At 55.9% G+C, this 17956-nt stretch overlaps 3 protein-coding genes across 3 annotated transcripts; 1 reads left to right on the forward strand and 2 right to left on the reverse strand.

Moving 5' to 3' along the window:
* Window positions 1-6871: 6871 nt before the first annotated feature.
* CDEST_06482 (uncharacterized protein) lies at window positions 6872-8302 on the forward strand (the record flags this gene model as incomplete). Its single annotated transcript, XM_062922641.1, has 3 exons — window positions 6872-7367; window positions 7452-7552; window positions 7623-8302. The coding sequence occupies 3 exons, from the start codon at window positions 6872-6874 to the stop codon at window positions 7758-7760; spliced, it is 735 nt and encodes a 244-aa protein (XP_062778692.1). The 3' UTR covers window positions 7761-8302.
* A 517-nt stretch (window positions 8303-8819) lies between these two features.
* On the reverse strand, window positions 8820-14845 carry CDEST_06483 (Putative Ulp1 protease family catalytic domain, papain-like cysteine peptidase superfamily). Its single transcript, XM_062922642.1, has 3 exons — window positions 13067-14845; window positions 12925-13015; window positions 8820-12872 (listed from the first exon to the last, which is right to left on the reverse strand). Exons 1-3 carry the CDS (start codon window positions 14348-14350, stop codon window positions 10534-10536), a joined length of 3714 nt encoding a protein of 1237 aa, XP_062778693.1. The 5' UTR covers window positions 14351-14845; the 3' UTR covers window positions 8820-10533.
* A 381-nt stretch (window positions 14846-15226) lies between these two features.
* Window positions 15227-17584, reverse strand: CDEST_06484 (Putative FAD-binding domain, phenol hydroxylase dimerization domain, Thioredoxin-like superfamily). Its single transcript, XM_062922643.1, has 4 exons — window positions 17445-17584; window positions 16760-17382; window positions 16410-16703; window positions 15227-16356 (listed from the first exon to the last, which is right to left on the reverse strand). Exons 1-4 carry the CDS (start codon window positions 17488-17490, stop codon window positions 15397-15399), a joined length of 1923 nt encoding a protein of 640 aa, XP_062778694.1. The 5' UTR covers window positions 17491-17584; the 3' UTR covers window positions 15227-15396.
* Window positions 17585-17956: the final 372 nt, after the last annotated feature.

Below are 17956 nucleotides of genomic sequence, written 5' to 3' on the forward strand. Positions count from 1 at the left end.
CACAGAATCTGTCTGCTCTTCCTTTAGTTCTCCATCTCATCCGCTGGCCGCTCCATCCTCTTTCGATGCCGTCGAGCGCCGGCCTGTCGCTTTTGACCTTAACAACGCATGCCAATGGCGTAATTTGATGTCACGGATTTTACAATCATCGCCGCATGCCTCTTTGGCTCGGACTATGAGCTTGGGAGCATTCCCTCGGCCCCATGCCCTGATGATGATTTGACACATTCCTTCAGTGGCAGTCTCCGAAATCCGAAGTCTCACACTGCACCATCACCTGGCTTCGACTTGTTCCAAGGGATGCCATCCGTGCGCTCGCCCTTTTGCCCCCTCTACACTCACACACACACACACACTCTCTCTCTCTCTCTCTGTCTCTCTTTCTATCTCTATCTCAACTCTGCAATTACAATCTTGTCTCGTTCGCTTGTGTCCGTCCCGCTCGGTCCATACTCTCGCTCATATCCCTCATTCACTCGGCCGTCTCCTCGTCTCATCGTCCGTTTCGCTCTCGGTCAGCTTCACTGCCGCCATAGCCCATGGATCAACCCAGTCACAGTCTGCCTTCAGCCGGCTCCGTAAAAAGTGGCAGATCCCAGGGCCTCCCTGCTCGCCTAGCTTCCAGTAGTGGCTGACAGAGCACTTACGGAGCAACGGGGGAGAGAGGAGAGAGCGAGTATGGAAGAACCCTCTCACTGCCGCTGCCGCCGCCGTCACAACACACCTACGGCGGTTCACTGAAATGAGCTTCTGAATAGGTACCTGCAGACCACAGTAACAATGAGCCCTGAGCCACGGCGGCGGACCCTCCTATCCCTCACCCGTAACGTCGCACGTCGTTGTATCATATCACCGGCGGCCGCTGTTGGCGTTGCTCCCGGCCCGCCCGCTTCTCATTCCCGGGGATTGCCATCGTGACTGACTTGTTGACCTGTTCACATGGTGACTGGATGGCTGAGTCGATGACTCGGTGTGTGGAATCATTTTCGGCATGCTTAACGGTGTGGACCAAGATGACCAGCCAAAGTCGGGCATTCCTGGCGTTTGCTCCTCGGTCTCCCCATGCCGGGCTTCGCGGATTCCCATGTAGGACCGATGCTCTCCCCTTGGCCGGTCAATATTGGGCTTGGCATTGCTTCTTCCACATTCAGAACGCTCCTCGTCTCTCCGAGTTTCTGTCTCGACTTTCTGCACATCACCACACTCGCGTCCTCGGCCATCTCCCTCTACTTACCCCAGATCCAAGACGCCAGTGGGTATGCATGTACGGATGGATGTTGGAAACTACTGTAGCGAACGCGCACGCTGCACGCTGAGGTAAATGGCCATGTTTAATTAACCTGTCTCCTTCCGATCCCATGCCTTTTGGGGATGGGGAGGACTAGCGCGGTGGATCAGCAATAAGAGCATGCCATGCTATGGGCTCCGATATCTGATCACTATGCGGGCGAGTGGGATGCTGCTCTTCGACTTTCCGATCGAGGCATAATGCCATGAGACAGCCATGATTATGATGCGGGCGCCATCGTGCCAGAGCCAAGGCAGGCCAGGAGAATCCAGCCCGTCGTCACTCACTCGCACTCACACCACCTACGTCCGACCGGAAGGGAGAGGAATGACGCCTTGCCGTCCTCCTCATGCTCTTTGCAGGGGCTAAAAACCCGGGGACGACTAACGATAGAGCCCGTGAGACCGAGATGCGATATGCCGCATTCCGGCATGTGGCGTCATAACTTCTGTCCGAACGTCTCTTCAACGCACGGGTACGGTACACTCCTTGGCCTTTCCCCTCGTCTCTTTCCCTCTCAGGTATGTCGCCTCGCGACATGAGGCGACAATGCGACGATGTGAAAGGTAGCTTTTGCGTTTCAACAGAATAAGCCCGCCCTTCTCCCTCTTAACAATTGCCGGCGTCATTCATCCCAGCTTGACAACCAAGAGCATCTGACCTAGGGCATCCATCACATCACCCATGCCGGGTACCCCAGGGTGCGGTGTCGTCCTACGGGTATAAGGTGTTCGTTCGTCAGCTTTCCGAAAGCAGAAAGTGACACTCAAAGACTAATACTAGGGTCGCGACGCCCGCACGAGGGGGGGCACACAAGTCTAGCGATGGCGAGTTTGTGTGTCGGGTTCCCTGCCTGCCTGCTAATCTAGCTGATGCAAGACAATAACCCCATTCCGTGGCCGTGATTGGCCATTGGATCCTGCCGCTGAAGAGAGAATACAAGCAAGCAAGCAGGATGGGCAAGTGAACGAACAATTCTCTCCGTCTAGCCTCTTGGCCAGAAGCACCCTTCCGATCTCTCATCAGCGTTTGGACGCACTTATACGCCCTTTGGGACCCTGGTTGGAGACGTCAGCACACACACACACACACACACACACACACACACATATGGGCGGGCGGGCGCCCACACCACTGGCCCGGCAGTTGAGGAATGTGGCAGTCCATATATTCATTGCCTTGCCGGGGCGGCTGACACTCAGGACGGGCGTCGGGATATGAGCTAAATCCCGGCAAACACTGGGGGATGGTGCAGAGGAGTCTAAAGAAGCAAACCCCTTGGGGGCCGAAATGGCGGGTGTAACAAAAGTGAAAAGAAGGGAAAGCAAAGAAGCCCCCCCCCCCCCCTCGACTGGGCGCCCACACCAAAAAGCGGCAACAGCTCCCTCGCGAAGGTTTGAAAGGACCCCAGGACCTTATCCGATTCGAACCCTCCCACCGCCCACTCCTCCATCAGTCCCGGGCGTAGCACCCGAGTGAAAGACAGTCGCGGCCGCCGCGGCCATTCGTCCCAATTCTTCGTGATCAAACAGCCACCGCTGCGTTGCTCGGATCTGTTGGCTATTTACGATGTACTTTTCAATGTCCGTGTTTCCATAGTTTGTTTGTTATATGTCACTCCATGCCTAACCCCTTCCTGGAATGAGACAGCTTATTACCGGCCGTCCGTTTATTTCCTTTCGAACGCGAATGACGGCATAACCCCCTCCCCCGCACGAATCACCTTCCTGACTGCTGTCGCTGGCGATACGTTTTGCGGGGCTGGGAAGGAGGCGGAGATCGACTTTGTGAGAGGATGCGGTGTGAAGTCATCGTCGTCGGATCACCCAGACTCGCGTGGTCTACTCGCACCATGATCTGCCGCTCATGACATGTAGTCTATGTGGGTTTTCTCGCGCTGCTGCGCCGAACCCTAGGGAGTTGGCCGTGTGAGCCTCTGCCGTCGCAAGCCGCCGCCGCACTTCCTCCCCCCCCCCCTCCCTACCCGAGCAGCCCCCATCCGCTTAAACCTTGCTTGGCAGCTGGCCGCCGCCTGCGGTATTGACAATGAACCCCCGTTATCAAGAAGGGCTAATTACACATGTCTCGGCCCAAGGTTGCCGGTCATGGTCCGAGGTGCGGGGGCAAGGCGAAGGAAACAAGAAAGAAGAAACGAGCAAACGGATGCAGATGGCGGGACCCCTCACGGGAATAGCGAGCAGATGGGCGACGTCGTTGCTGGTTGCAAACGAACAAACAAACAGTCACGAGCTTTGGCACCGGGAGGGGGGGAGAGTGGGACATGTGTGGCTGGAGATGGCTGATATTTGGGGCGGTGTGCCCACCGTCTGCCGACAACCCACACACACAACGACGCCACGACGATCGTTGAGTGGTTTCCTTCCGGGGTATCTCGAGGCGGGGACGACACGCCTGATATCTGATACATAGTATCGATCGATGTCGCCCATGGCCAGTTCCTGTCTACCTTCAGATACTCCCGAGTCCCGAGTTCGAAATCGAGTTGGAGGAGTGGATATGGGGCTGCCAACGCTTTGCTTCCAGGGGCTTGCATTCAGAGCTCACCGAGGAGGGGAGGGGCCGCCTTGGCCAAGCATCTCGGCCTGCTTGGCGCGCCTTTGATGAGAGTGTCCTTGGCCATTTCCTGCATGTGGGAGAGTGCGTTACGCTGCACGGTCCCAAGAGGGTTGCAGTTGCAGCCGTTCCGGATGCGAAAGGGGCAACGGAAGTGGCTGTCGATCAGTGTGACGAGGAGGCGGAAATGGAAGACGGGAAGGAAAGAAAAAAAAAGAAGAAGAAGAATAGAAACGAAAAGGAAGAAGGGGGGCGCAAAAAGAAAGGATAGAGGCTCGTGGCAGGCGTCGGGGCTCCTTTGCCTCGTCGTCGGTGAGCTTGGCTCGAGCTCCGTGTTGTTGCTGGCGTGGCTGTATTATTTGGTTGCCGCCAAGGCAGCCTCCGATACCAGAACAATCCGAGTCGAACCGTTTCTGACCAGCCAGTCCGTCTCCGGCGATGTTCGTGTTCGTCTTGATTCAACGGTGGCTCTTGTGGTTGATTCACCTGACTCTTGGGTGGGTTTGTACAAGATATCGTATATCTACGTATGGTGGTTGACGGTGGTCTTCACACGCCAGAGCCTGGGGACTCAACTCTGAAGCATTCATCGGTCAATCAAAGTTGACAGACGCTGCAACACCGGTACGCTTCCACTAACAACCACAACCCGTCATAAGTGCCTACCAACCTTACCTACGTAGGTTCCGAGGACGGAGGGGCGGGCTATATCCAACCATTGAGCTGATCAATGCACGTCTGACGGGCCCCTCCCAATTGCTATAGATAGTGCAAATCGTGGCTGGGCCCACGTGCGAACCCATCATGCCATCTGCCGACCGTTTGCAACCAGGCGTTAGACGGTCACGATTTCGGGGGCCGTCATGGTGACGGACGATCTCAGGCTGAACAAGACAAGTGCAAATGCCAAGTGTGTGTGGCGGCGGCACGAGCAGACTCAACATTGCAGGGCATGGCAGGGCAGGCATGTATTCGTATACTTTCCAACGAAGCTTGGAAGTTGATTAAGTTCCACGGATGCACGGGACGGGACAAGGCAGGGCTGGGTTGGCCAAGGCAAAGCGACGTTGAGGCTTTCGACGCGCCACGGAGCTGACGACATGAAAGAGGAGGTCGGGTGGGTTAGTCAGGTCGGAATACTTATTCATCATCCGAGGCGGCTCGGCAAGCCTGAGATGATGGGCGAGGGAAGCAAAAAAAAGGCAGCGATGCATCGACTTTGGTGGGCTCTGGAGCCTCTCAAGGCTTTGGGCTCCGCAGGGTTCCAGAAACCGCGCAGAAGCTTTTGTTTCTGTTGAAGTTTGGGGCTTTTCTTCTCCCGCGCTTCTACGCATGCGCCGATCATACTGACTGCGTCCACCCTCGCAGGTTGCATGTATCTCGATCTAAACGTCCGACGTGGGACGCACCTTGTGTCGGTCCATTCGTAATGTCAAGAACACTTCTCTCGCCCATAATAGATGAGAGGGAGCACGGATTGCGAGTGGTTGACGTCGGCATGAGAGCCACGCCTTTGTTCTTCGGCTTATTCTCACGTGGAGGATGAGACTCCTATTGCTGTTCTATTCGGCCGTTTGCGAGGCCGACGGCAACATACGATCTCTTTTCCGGCGGGCGTGTGCGGACGTGTGCGGACGCATGTGTAGAGTGGATATGCATGCTCCCACCGCTTGGGGGACCAAGTCCCTCAAGTGCGTGGTCCAGTTCAACGGCGAGTCCGTAGCTGGGGCTTCCACGTTGGGCAGGAGTCACCCCCCCCCTTTTTTTTTTTTGGTTGTTGTTGTTGCGCTTTGCTCTCTCTTCGGACAAGTGTGGAGATACGGAGTCACGGAATGAGTGATTTGTTTGCCGTAATCCAGGTGCTTGACAATGCGGTCAACATTCCAGACTCCAGAGTTTTCTATCCGAGGGCTTGGAGTGACATTGCGCTGACCGGCCATTTGGAGGCTGCCCCCAGGACGATCGCCAAACACTGTTTAGAGGGGCCGAGAAGATACCTTGGCACGGCAGATAAAGCACAGAGGAGGATGCGCCCAACAATGCGAAATCAGGACGGAATGTAGAGGCCCAGTCTAGGCCATGACAATCAAAGGGACGGCCCAAGGATGACATGACGGGTGACGGATGACGGATGATGGAAGGAATGAATTTGGATTCTGGAAGGATTGGACGAGAAACGGACATAACACGGAGACGGAACCGCGAGACATGCATCGTACAGCGATTGAAGTCTACCCAACTAGGTACCTAGGTATCCGTGAGCAAAGAAAGCAGGGTGAGACGACCCAAAACAGAACACAGAAGATGCGAAGCCAAATGCAAAAGCAAAAAATGTCAAACCCGGGAAAAGGCAATCCGGAGCCCAATGTCGTCATCGGCCGAAGAGGAATGCGCAGAGAAGGTTCTTTGGCACCTTCCGTGCGTGCTGGCATCGTCCTTCCTCCCTGTCCCTTGTGTGCGCGGAGAGCAACGGCTAGGAAATTTGCTTGTCCGGGCCTCACGATGGAGAAGGAGCGGCACACCCCCGATCTACCTGCACATTGCTGTTATGTAAGCAGACGGCATTATCGGGACGTCCCCGGCGAGGGCCATCCATGCCGCTGTCACGTCCATCTGTTCTGCGATGGGCTGTTTACATTGCACACAAGACACGCCATTGGGGGGGAAAAAGTTATTCTCCTGTGCAACCTCACTGGCAATCTGATGAATCAATCTCTTGTCTCCCCCCCATCGGAACTGACCCGAGTGTGGCATGCAGCAATTTTCAATAAATAAAAAAACACATACCTATAGCAAGGCTGCTGCTGGGCTGGCTGGCAGGGCACCCTGCGAGACACCCTCCCACAAAGCTCCAGAGGGGGAAAATGCCACCATTGTGGCAAACCATTTGCTTCTGGAACCCTTCCATTTCCGGCCTAGTGCCCTCCGGCTCAGCTGGACCTTGATCGATCCCAGGCCATCCTGACCTGAACCTTCCGATCTTGAAATCTGCGTTCGTGGCAGCAATGCATGCCGCGCCCTGCAAATCGACAGACGTCCTGCGTGCTACTGTACGGCGGCTACGGGTGGAACGCATCGCTGGCACTGACACTAACGCAGTGGCCAGTGGTCAGGACGTCCAGCACGGAGGGACTTGTGTGCTGGAAGCGAAGCCGGGAGACCGCAGGCAACACGACGCAATCCGGTCACGCACTGCGGCGGCATCTTGGATATGCTTGGATATGGGGGCCATGTCATGGGACGGGAAGGGAACACACCATCAACAAGTCGCAACCCAACCTCCAGAAACCCATCGGATCCCGGCCCATGTCAGCCACAACCGCCCTCACCGTACTGCATGTCCATCAGGTACCACTTCACGAGCGAGCAGTTGCTTGCACGGGCGCCTGCCCCCCCAGCCAGCAGCGACACAGGCAATGTTCCATAGCGCCGACGGCGTCGCCGGGAGCCCGACTTTGCTTCCCCATCCCAATTTACATCCCACGCACCCGAGGCGCCGATGCCCGTCCGCCCGCCCGCCCGCATGGCGCCGACATCCCAATTCTTACCCAGACCGGTGCTTGACTTTTCAGCTGCTTTGCCCACCTAGCCGCCCAGGTCTTCTCCACAACTCCTTCGAGTAGCGCGGTGACGCCGGAACGCACCACGCTTCGCTCTCACTTTCGCGCCATCGCGAGTCAACACCTCATCGTGTGTGGTGGCACGAGACGAGAGTTCTTTGGCAGAGCAACGCGCGTATGTACAGAGACCACAATCTTAGGCGAGCCCGGCCGACCGGCCCAACGAGTCGGCTGCCGCCGTCGCTGCCAAGTCGCCCGCCGTTGGGAGTCGCCCAGATAGCCAACGGCGTCGGTTGCCACACGGCCAACATCCGTTGCGAGGGCGGGCGCCCAACTAGGCCACCTTGGTCGTCAGGGCTTGCAATACGTGGTGGTGTGACCTGCCAGCTCTGTTCCCTGTCTCGAAGTGGCTTACAGCGAGGCTTAGGATGCGATTTGTGTCTGTCCGCGATTTACTGTCCGGCAAGCAATGACCTGCTGACTTGGGACTCACGGGCCGCTCGCTGATCGAGTTGCGCCGAGGAAAACCACTACAGTTTTCCTCGGCCAACCCGCAGATCAATCCAGCAGTTCGTCTCCGGGTCTCCCTACCCGAGGGCCCGACTGAGCGTGCCTCGTCCGAAAGCTGTTCGGCCAAACCGCCAGGCGCCGCCCTCCGTCGTTGTCGCCAAGTTCAGAATGCAAGCCCACGACGTTGTACGTGCCATGCACGAGGCTCGTGAAGCCTGTCTTTTCCCCTGTCTTCTCCCGTCATGTTTAGAGTCCGAGACTCTCGGCTGGCTGAGAATGCCGCTGTCAGACTCGGAGAGCAAGACCTGACTCTTAATCGGCCCGCTCGCGTCCCACGTCCGTCCCACGACAACCACATTGAACCCTGCCCAGGACTGTGTACGTACGGACGACGATCGGCAGGGACAACGAGTAGATCCCCCCCCGAATCCCCGGATCTGCTGCTTGTTCCCTGGTCCCGTCGCCGTCGAGGGCGATAGGTAGGTCGGCGGACTGTCTGACATGATGACTAAGACATGCGGACGGACAGCCCGAGTGATAAGCTCCAACAACCCGACAACAACGTTTGCCAACACATTCCTACAACCTGAACGGCACATTCGCAACGTCTCCACCTCGTGAGTTGATGGAGATCGGTTGAAGGCTGGGCGACAGCAATACGGCAGGACAGGGGGGCCCGAATTGACTTTCCCGCCTGCTTCCTGTCAATCGATGGATGGGTTTGACAGCTCAACGCCAAATACCCGCCCACCACGCGGTGTGGCCGTCGCCGTGTTTTGGTAAGGAAAATACCCACCCCGCTGCGCCGCCGTACCTACGCGTACCTACTACCTGCGAGCATACGGATATGCAACGAACGCGGAACCCTTGTTCCAAGAAGGGAACACGAGAGAGGGAGAGAGCGAGAGAAGAGGAGTAAAAAAAAAAACCTGCGACTTGCCACCTCGGAAGCGCCAATCCCTCGGCAATGCATGCATCTGCCTGAATCGCCGGACCCTTGAAAGCTCCTCCTCCCCCTTCCCACCTCCCGCCCGTCACTTGGCATCCATCTCACTTGTATCAGACCAACGGGATAGCCTGAACCCTTGGGTCGATCGTTGAGGGGCCCAAAGTATTGATGGCTGCCTCACAGCATCAACAACACACAGAAAGAAAAGAAAGGGGGGACTAGAAGAAAATAGTGGAGTATCAGCCAGCTTTGTTTCGCCTCTTCCAGGGCTGGACTCGGACAATGAGGGAGGTACGACAGACAGCATGGAACGGTGAACTTTTCTAGCGCCAGCCTGCGTTTATGGCCTCTTGGGACCAAGTCAGCAACCCCCCCATCCCCCCACCATCTCTATCTAGCCTCTTTGGCCGTGGCCTTGGGGTGATGGGGCTCGGCGGGTGTTTATGTCAGTATCTCGTAACAGCAAGTGATGAAGAGATACAGAGACAGGCAGGCAGGCAGGCAGGCAGAGAGAGTTGTCCCGAATGCGTCTGTAACTCGTGAAGCCGCGGTCGGCGCGCGTGGGGTTGGAATGCTATCGCCAACAAGACACAGAGACCCTCAACTCAAGCCCCATCATCCGGGCCGGGAGAGGGGCGTTGCGCGCTTGTCTCGATGCTCGGCGTCCCGCACCTGAAACCGAGCCTTTTTCTTGCCTGCCACAATGACCAGGGCGGAAGGTCTTCCGGCCAATGAAAAGCATGTCCTCTTAGCGGGCGAACACGACGATATCGGCCCAGGTAGGTCCGTATACCCAAGGTACGAACGGATCACCCAGATACGCCCCCCCCCCCAAGCTTCCTGTCCGGCTGGCACCGAAACCCTGGCTAGACACGAGGCCAGAAGGGGTGACTCGGGCTACGCCTTGTCCATGCAGGCAGGCAGCGAATACGTGTGCGGTTGCGATGAGTGAGTCAAATCACCACTTTGTTTAAACTGGACAACGCACAGTTGCCTATATCCATCCTTGGGCTCTGGACGAAAATTTCAAGAAGAGAAAGGGGGCAGGGAATTCGTCCAACGCGAACCCCGCCGGGCTGCCCTGGTCCAGTGGACTTGGGTCGTCAAGGCTCGATTGGTGAAGCCTAATACCTCACGAACTGGATGTCTTCATCACCCGACAAGTGCATGTGTGGGACTTAGGAATAGTACGAACCAGACCTTTCTGCTTTTCTCATCGTGCGGTACGTCTTGCTACCTCTTAGCAAGAGAAGCCGCTTGTTCTCGCCATATCATGTTTCCTAAATGGCCACCGAGAATCCATAGTAGAACAAGATCTAAAAAAAAAAGAAGAAGAGACAAAGACTCGTACAAGCCTCTTAGCAAGAAACTACGTGGTATTCCAGAACTCCCAAACACTTTTGGTCAACGCCAAGTTGTCCATGCTCCTTTTCCTCCTCGAGGAAAAATGCGGTGATAATGATAATGATACGCAATTGGGACGGACGCTTTCGTTCCCACCCTCTTCCGTGATTGTTCGATTCGGGCATGTCCAACTACATACGAAAGATGACTCTTCCATCATGAAGGGGGAAAGTCCGGCTATGATACCTCGGCTTCTTCGGTCTGTTTTTCCGCACGAGGAGGTAAGAACAAGACATTTTGTTGGTGGCTCAGAGGCCAGCAAGATCGAACTCGCCGCTGAAGCCCCTGTTCAGCAGCATCCCGGCGAGTCGGAGACGCTGCAGTGGCAGATCGTCGCCAGAATAAGCGTCAATGGCATTGAGGCCGAGAGCCAGACACATTCCGTTCGTGATGGTGAAGACACCGCAGTCGTAGCCATTCGTCTGCTGCGGAGCTTCGTGACAGACCGACCTCCACTCGCTTGGTTTGTAGTCGCTTCCCAAGAAGGCTTCGACCCAAGACAAGGCTCTGTTGGTATGGGCGACCGAGCCTTTCGGGTTGAAGGAGTCCATGTGCGATACTGTTCGCTTCTGGGGCCGAACAACGAGTAAGGTCCAGTGGTTGTTCTTGCAGATGGGCATGAGAATCGTCTCAAGCTTCAGAAAGTTTGCCTTTGTAACTCCATATCGGCGAAGTGCTCGTTCAGTGTTTTGCACGCCGTTGTCCTCCAATCTTTTGTAAAAGAACGAACCCATCGCCAGGCAAATCCGGTTTGGTGATTTTACGTCTGTAGCGCCTGCGGCTGCGTTGACATAGCGATCGACCCACTGCAGCGAGCCGTTGACAATCTCGTCGTTGAGCCATTCTGTCTGTGGAATCACCTTGGCGAAGTCATGTTTCTTGAGCTCAATGCTCTCGGCCGTGATGGCGAGTGTCTTGGAGGAGCTGGCCTGCAACAAAGCCGACACCTTCTGAGACCATTCTGCCGGCAATGAAGTGACCAAACGTCTTCGAGGAGCGCGAAGCCCGCCGGTCTTGCGCAGCTTCTCGGCCTCATATTCCCTGGCCTTTCTTTCCTCTTCCTCTCTTCGACGTGCCTTGTCGACGTCAAACAATAACTGTAGGTGGAGGGAAAGGTCCTCGAGCTCCTCTTCTTTGTCGTCAGAGATGTTCAAACCTGCTAGGGTTGGAGGGCTTGGGGGCCAAGGTGACGGTTCACGGGGGTTATTCTTTACGAAAAAGCCCTTGGCTTCGAGGCCGTTCAGAGATTTGTTCAGATGCTGTATAAGACGGGGCTTGCATCTAGCCGCAAGAGCCTCTCCATCGCTATGCTCTGACGTGTTGTCGGTCTCTGGCTCGGCACACACATGCTGTTCTGGTCCATTGGAGCTGCAATTATCGGGTGAGCCATCGGTCTGTGATTCGCTCAAGGAGCTGCTCTCGGTGGCGCGCCGAAGCGGCGAGCCGATCATGATGGGCGAACGGAAGAGCTTCTTGAACAAGCCGGCTGATTTGGTTGACGAGGGCGTCAACGGCTTTGTCGATGGCGAAAACTGCACCCTCTTCAGACCCCGCGCCTTCTGGAGTCGTTTCAATACAACGGGAGATGGACTGTCCTTCTTGAGGATAGACGTCTGGTTTAGTCTAGGGAGCAGGTCTTCTGGCGTCATACCAGGGGGCACCTCCTTGTAAGCAGTCCGTCGCTTTGCCGCAATCTCGGCCAGATGCTCCCGAACAAAGGTATAAGCATCGGTGGTTCTGACAGGAGGGAGGTAGCCGGTCTTCGTGACCGGTCGGCATTCGGGTGCGTCTCTCGGTTCGGCGGCTTCCTCCACTGACTCGCTTCCCGCCAACGTGTCGGGGAAGGTTCCGGGCATCTCAACGTCGATCCTCGAGACAGGATCGTCAGATACGTCGATGCCAAAGCTGTCGCGCCCCCAGAAGAAACTCATGACTTTGCCGACTAATCCGGCTCGCTGAACAAGGTTAGGCATCGGCTTTCGGCTCACGAGGGCGTCCAGGTCGGCGCCAATGCCCTTGAGAACCCGCGGCGGGACACCAGACTCGGTCAGAACAGGAGTGCATTCGTCGGGGAAGTTGTCCACGAATTCTTTTGCCGCCGTAATAGCAAGAAACTCGTCCGCGCTCATGTTGTAGTCCATTGTCGACTGAGGAAATTTAGAGGTACTCTTCAGTCTCCCAAGGAAAGTGTGGGAATAAATGCTTTCGAGGACGAACGCTGTCTGCTGAAAAACATCGATATAGGCACCGAGGGTGTATATGCGCTGCGAGAGGGCATCGTCGTTCACTCGGGAGGCAGAAGAACCGTCTCTGGGGCCCGATAGCCCCTTTTCAAGCCGGCGGCTGATGGTTCGAAATGTTCGAACAAGTGGAGCCACTTGATGCCAATGGGCGACTCTTGTTGATTCGTCGACCCAAACAAGATTGGTTTTGGATGTCCCCGAATGGACAGATTGAGACTGTCGTGCAGTCATGCTTTCATTAACAGAGTCGTCGAAAAGCTCCAATCTCATGCGCTTCGTGGTAACATTGCCGGTTTGAGGATCGCGCGAGTGGCGCTCAACAACGTCGTAGTTGCGAGGGTACACTAGTGCATTGGTTAAAATCGATCAGCGCAGTGCCAACGCCGGCAAACTCACCATAGCCAGCAATGCTACTGGAGACCTTTGTAACAGCGCCTCGGACTGAGGTCATGATATTGATGAGCCAAGTCGCACGGCCCTGACGTCTCTGTCGCAATCCATTAGCGGAGCACTGAGAGGACCCTATTCGACAACTCACAATTCCTTCGTCTGAAGCCACACTTGCAGGACTCGAGGTGTAGCTGAGTGGCTCCTGCTCAGGCTGACTCTGATCGGCCGCATTCGCTACGATGAGGTCCAGCTCCGAGTCTTCGGCCCGCCGCTTGCGGGATGGGTTGGAAATAGGTAAGCTTTGGGCGAAACCTAACGGGCTGGAGCGAAGGGAGCCTTGATCAGAGGACAGTGACTTGTGTCCCGCAGACTGGAAAGTGGTGATCTCGCAATGCGCTCCTCCAAGAATACAATCCCGCGTTCTCGAGCTATCCGCAACTCGGACAAGGATCGGCCGCTTGGGCTGCTCAGGAGAGATCGGAAAGGCTCCGGGCGGCGCCCGCAGAGTATGAGGATTGGTGAAGGGATCGGTAGAGCTGAGGAAAGTGTTTCCGACACGAGGTGTGGTATTTGCCACCTCCTCAACACTGATTGGGCCGGTCGGGCCAAACAAGTCCTTTCTCGCGTGCCGCTGAGGTGTAAATCTCTTCAGCCCACGTATTCCTCTCGCCTTGGTATTGCTAGACGAGGGGAGCAAGGTGCCCAGAGCAGGCAGGTGTCCTAGGGTCTTGCCGACACAAGCGGCCTTCGTAGCGGGTAGGTTCGAGGTAGTCGCGCGTCTGAGGTATTCGGCTTGCTGAGATCTTGGGAAAGGAGGCACACAGACGCCGATGCTGTTCGTGGTCGAAGGCTTGCCAACGGAAGGGTCTTCGAACGATGACTTGTTCCCGGGAAGACGGCGAACAAGGCTGTAATCGGTCTTCGGCAGCTGGGGGGCTGGTCTTACCCTATCTAGATGGGGTTTGAATATCAGTCTACTCGGCCGCTCGTGAAATGCGCGAGCGGTATCCTCAATTCGTCCTGAAGTAGGGCGGGGCTTTCGTCTAAGCTGGTGATTGTGGCGATCGATTCGAAGTTGCTCCTGATTCGAGATAGGTCGCGGGTTGGGGTTGGGGCTGGGTTTGGATTTCCGCCCGGCCCGTTGTTGACCAAACTGCAAATGGTAGTGACGACTGAGGTAGGTAGTCAATTGAAGAGGTGCAACAATTCCGGCGAGGGGGTCGCGTCGGTCGAGACCTGGGTTGACGAGAAGGCTGGGACTGGTCGGGTGGGGTTCCCAGCTGTATCCGAATGTCGTCGGTTTCGCGGGCGCGGGGGAGTTGGGTCGTGGTTTGCGGCTCGCAATGAGCTCCTCAAAAGAACTGAGATAGCCGGTCTTGCTCTTTTGTCGGGGAGGAGGTCGGCCCTGGTGCTTCAGCTGCTCTGACGCCATGGTTGTTAGCTGGGAAAGTGCGAGGCTCGAAAGTCGAGCCCGGGGTATTCAGAGAAAGTCCAAGGCGCAAAGGAAAACAGGCGGGAATGAAAGGTCGGACGGGACGAAAAAGACGACGCCGGGGATTTTACAGTGCTTCTGGAGCTGCGCGACCCGAAATCGTTGAGAAGGCGCGTGGTTGAATTGGCTCGTTGCTGCTGTCGCGATGCGAGGACTGGGTCGTGATGTGAAGTTGAAGTACAGAAGGTTGATAGGTTGACGAGGTTCGTCGCAAGGCGAGGCGCGTCGGTTTGTTTTGTGGAAAGAAAGAAGACGCAGTATCTACTAGGCGGCAAGAGAAAGAGAGAAAAAAGACAGAATTCACGTAAGCGGGCTCGTCAAAGAATCGCACGAGGTAAGGGGGAGAGGGGAGGAAGGCGCAGGCGATGCGGTAGGAAACTGCAAAATCCCCATCGGGGAGGTGCGACGGAGTTTCTGATGGAGTTGAGGAAAGAGTGCCTGCAGTTTTCGACAGCTCCGGTAGGAAGAGCGAAGGGAAATGAGGTAAGGCGGCACAGTAGGCCGCTCGCAGCGCAGCCCCACCGCCACGCAGCTTATGACAGCCATAGAAGGAGCGACACACCCCTCAAAATGCCAATTTTAAGCTCATCCGAGTCCCGCAACCCGATCGATGTAAACCAATTTTCGGGGGCCAGCTCTGCGCCTCTGCACCCCCAAGCTCAAACTCGTGAAAGATGAAGGATTGACCCGCATTCTAGCTAAATAGGTAGGTAGGCATGTTCCAGCGCCCTGGACGGGAACTCGACAGCGCCTGTTCTAACCGAAAACACGATCAGTAGTCTAAATAATGACAGAAATGCATTTCAAAGCCAAGGGATTACAAGACACCAGGCCAGGTGTCCATTCTACCTAATATGAGGAGTCGCAACAGCCCCTCTTAATGTTTAGAAGTCTAGACCATGTCTCGTTCCAGGACGCCAGTAAGTACAAACCCTTAGTATATGTACATGTAGACTTGGGTATGTTACGAAAACCACCTGTGGGCATCATAGTTGCGCCAGCGTCTCTCCAAGCTTCTTAGTGCAAAATGCACCGAAATATTCGTTCAAGGCGTCAACCGTACCGCTGCCTTCTACCAGCTTGGCCACCATGCCAACGTAGCCGTCAGGACGCACGACAACAACACCACCCTTCTCTTCATCAAGTCCCAACTTGGCATGCGCTGCCGCCTTGGCGCCTGGGACTCGGTGGTCCCATCTGTCGTCCGCGTAAACATGGTCGCGGTATCGCGCCAGCACCTCCGGTACGTCGCGGGAAATTTCGATGGTGCTTCTCTTGGCCGCGAAAATGGTGCACATTGTGAAAAATAAGCTGTGCGGGTTGTGCTGTTCATGATGTGATACGCTGTTCACGTCATCCCTGATGTATGTAGCGTAGAATGACCGCTTGTTGTTGAGGTGGCTGGCAAAGTCCCTGAGCGCGCTCCGCGTGGTCGAGGGCTTGCCTGCGAACACGAAGATGCGAAAAGAGCCGTTCAGCGGGATTTCCTGCTCGAGATGAACGACGTTGGCATCGACAACCCTCGTCACGTCAGCATTCATGAAGAGGCGGCCGGTGCGAAGCTTGGTGCCGTCGGGATGGATCAGGGGCGACTTGGCACCATGTGTCTTGGACCAGTTCAGGGTGTTCGGCTTGTATGCCACGCCGTAGCCACTCGTGAACTCGCAAGACTCCTTGAAAGTCTGGATGAACTGGTTCTCGGCCTGATCCGCCGAGGCCGTCTTCTCGGTGGCTGCCTGGGCTTCGCTGGCAGCATCGGGTCTTTGCGAAAACAACTTGGCATACTTGTTGTCAAAGTTGAGCAGCGTCTCGGCTACATCCCTTCGCTCAGTCTCATAGGTCTTGAGGATATCGCGTTGTGCGAATCCCGACTCCACAACATGTATCTTCCAAGCCAGGTTCTGCGCATCCAAGAACGCAGTGTTCATACCCTGACCGGCCTTGGGCTGGTTCTTCTGTCAGTAACGGGGATTGGATGGCGAGACGGTATGATGCTCACGCTATGAGTGTGGCAGGCATCGCCGCCGAGAAACACTCTTTGATCCAGCGTGTACCGGTCAGAAATGCCTTGTCCGATGGGGTAGACGGAGTACCACTCGGTCCTTTCCCATTCGATGGAGTATGGATGAAGGATACGCTTGGCCGATTCTTGCACTTCTTGCTCGGTAGCCGTCTTCCGCGGGTCGAAGTCGGGGTCGGTCGAGGATGCGATTTGGATGTATAGGCGGACCATGTTCTCTTCGCGGGGAATAACCATGATGGAACCGTGCTTGCTGTGGATCGTGCATTTCATCTGCGGCGCTGTCAGCCATGGTCTCTTGGTGCACGACTTTCTGTAAGGCCGCTCACCTTGATGTCAGGGAAGTCGGTCTTGACAACGCCATCCATGACACCCCATACGTGAGAGATGGGGTCCTTGTGCTTGATTCCGATCTGCAGCTGATTTCTGATGAATGAGCGGGCACCTTCGCCACCAAAAAGATACTTGGCACGCAATGTCTCGCGGGCTGTCCCGTCGACGTGCTCTAGTTGAACTTCCACAGGGTACGCAGGGTTCTTCGTCTCGTCGGAAGTAAACCCCGTGATTGTCCATGGTCGCTGGATCTGAACACCGTTCTTGCTGAGGTCGTCGATGAAGACTCGCTCAATGTGACCTTGGTGCAAAAGTGTCGTGAAGGGATATCTGGCGTCAATGAAGTCGGGGCAACTGGCCCACGTTCCGGTTCTCGCAATGCCACTGCCAGATTTCGGTGGGTCCCAGAAAGCAACTTCGTAGACCTTAGCTGGCTTGTGAGCCATGATGGCCGACTTGAGTCCCATGTTGCGAAGCAGATCAAGGGAGCGAGGCTGGATGCCGTCGGCTCTTCCGGTTGGCGTCGGCTCCGCTCGGTTGTCAATGTGCTTGATCTTGTATCCCCATCTGGCCAGGATGGTCGACAGCATCAAACCCACGGGTCCAGCGCCGACAATGACTTTAAAGACAGGCAAGTCAACGTGCAACTCGGCGATGGCGTACAGAAGAGAGGGCACTTACCGATGTCATAATGAGTGCCTGACTGGCGATCAGGCTGCGTCTCCATGTTGCAGTAACAGCAAGCGCAACGTGTGGCTGAACGAAGGGTGAGGTTGGGGGAGTTGACAATATTGGGTATCACACAAAGGGTTTAGATGAAGAATGCGCTCAAGAAAGTCGTGAGGAAAAGGTATAGGAGGCAACGAGTAGGTGTTATATATGGCTACGGACCGATTGGCACAAACTTCCTAAGCGGGACACGGGTAGGATGGACGGCTTGGTGGACGGCGGGGAGATAATTCTGTCAGTGAGACTGATCCGAAGGGTCCAAGAGGCCGGCATCGACATCGGGAAGCAGGTTGGGGACGGCAACGCTGACCGGGAACTTCAAAATCTCCACACTTGGAGGGGCATCTATCTACCTTCTAGGGATGGATACTTCCCAGTCAAGCAGCCAAGCGCGCTCGCTGTCTTCGGCGTTGAGGTCATGCCGCTCAATCAATTCGGGGGGACGGACAGGTGCGCCATGGAGA

Source organism: Colletotrichum destructivum, chromosome 4 (genome assembly GCF_034447905.1).
Source record: "Colletotrichum destructivum chromosome 4, complete sequence".
Taxonomy (NCBI): domain Eukaryota; kingdom Fungi; phylum Ascomycota; class Sordariomycetes; order Glomerellales; family Glomerellaceae; genus Colletotrichum; species Colletotrichum destructivum.

Bases quoted from the DNA above. Each gene is read 5' to 3' on its own strand.
- CDEST_06483 (XM_062922642.1), bottom strand. From the start codon at position 14,350: ATGGCGTCAGAGCAGCTGAAGCACCAGGGCCGACCTCCTCCCCGACAA. The intron at 13,016-13,066 runs GTGAGTTGTCGA...GGATTGCGACAG, and splicing joins TGGCTTCAGACGAAGGAATT to AGACGTCAGGGCCGTGCGAC. The intron at 12,873-12,924 runs GTGAGTTTGCCG...CCAATGCACTAG, and splicing joins CAGTAGCATTGCTGGCTATG to TGTACCCTCGCAACTACGAC.
- CDEST_06484 (XM_062922643.1), bottom strand. From the start codon at position 17,490: ATGGAGACGCAGCCTGATCGCCAGTCAGGCACTCATTATGACATCG. The intron at 16,704-16,759 runs GTGAGCGGCCTT...ACAGCGCCGCAG, and splicing joins CCGACTTCCCTGACATCAAG to ATGAAATGCACGATCCACAG. The intron at 16,357-16,409 runs GTGAGCATCATA...CAGAAGAACCAG, and splicing joins ATGCCTGCCACACTCATAGC to CCCAAGGCCGGTCAGGGTAT.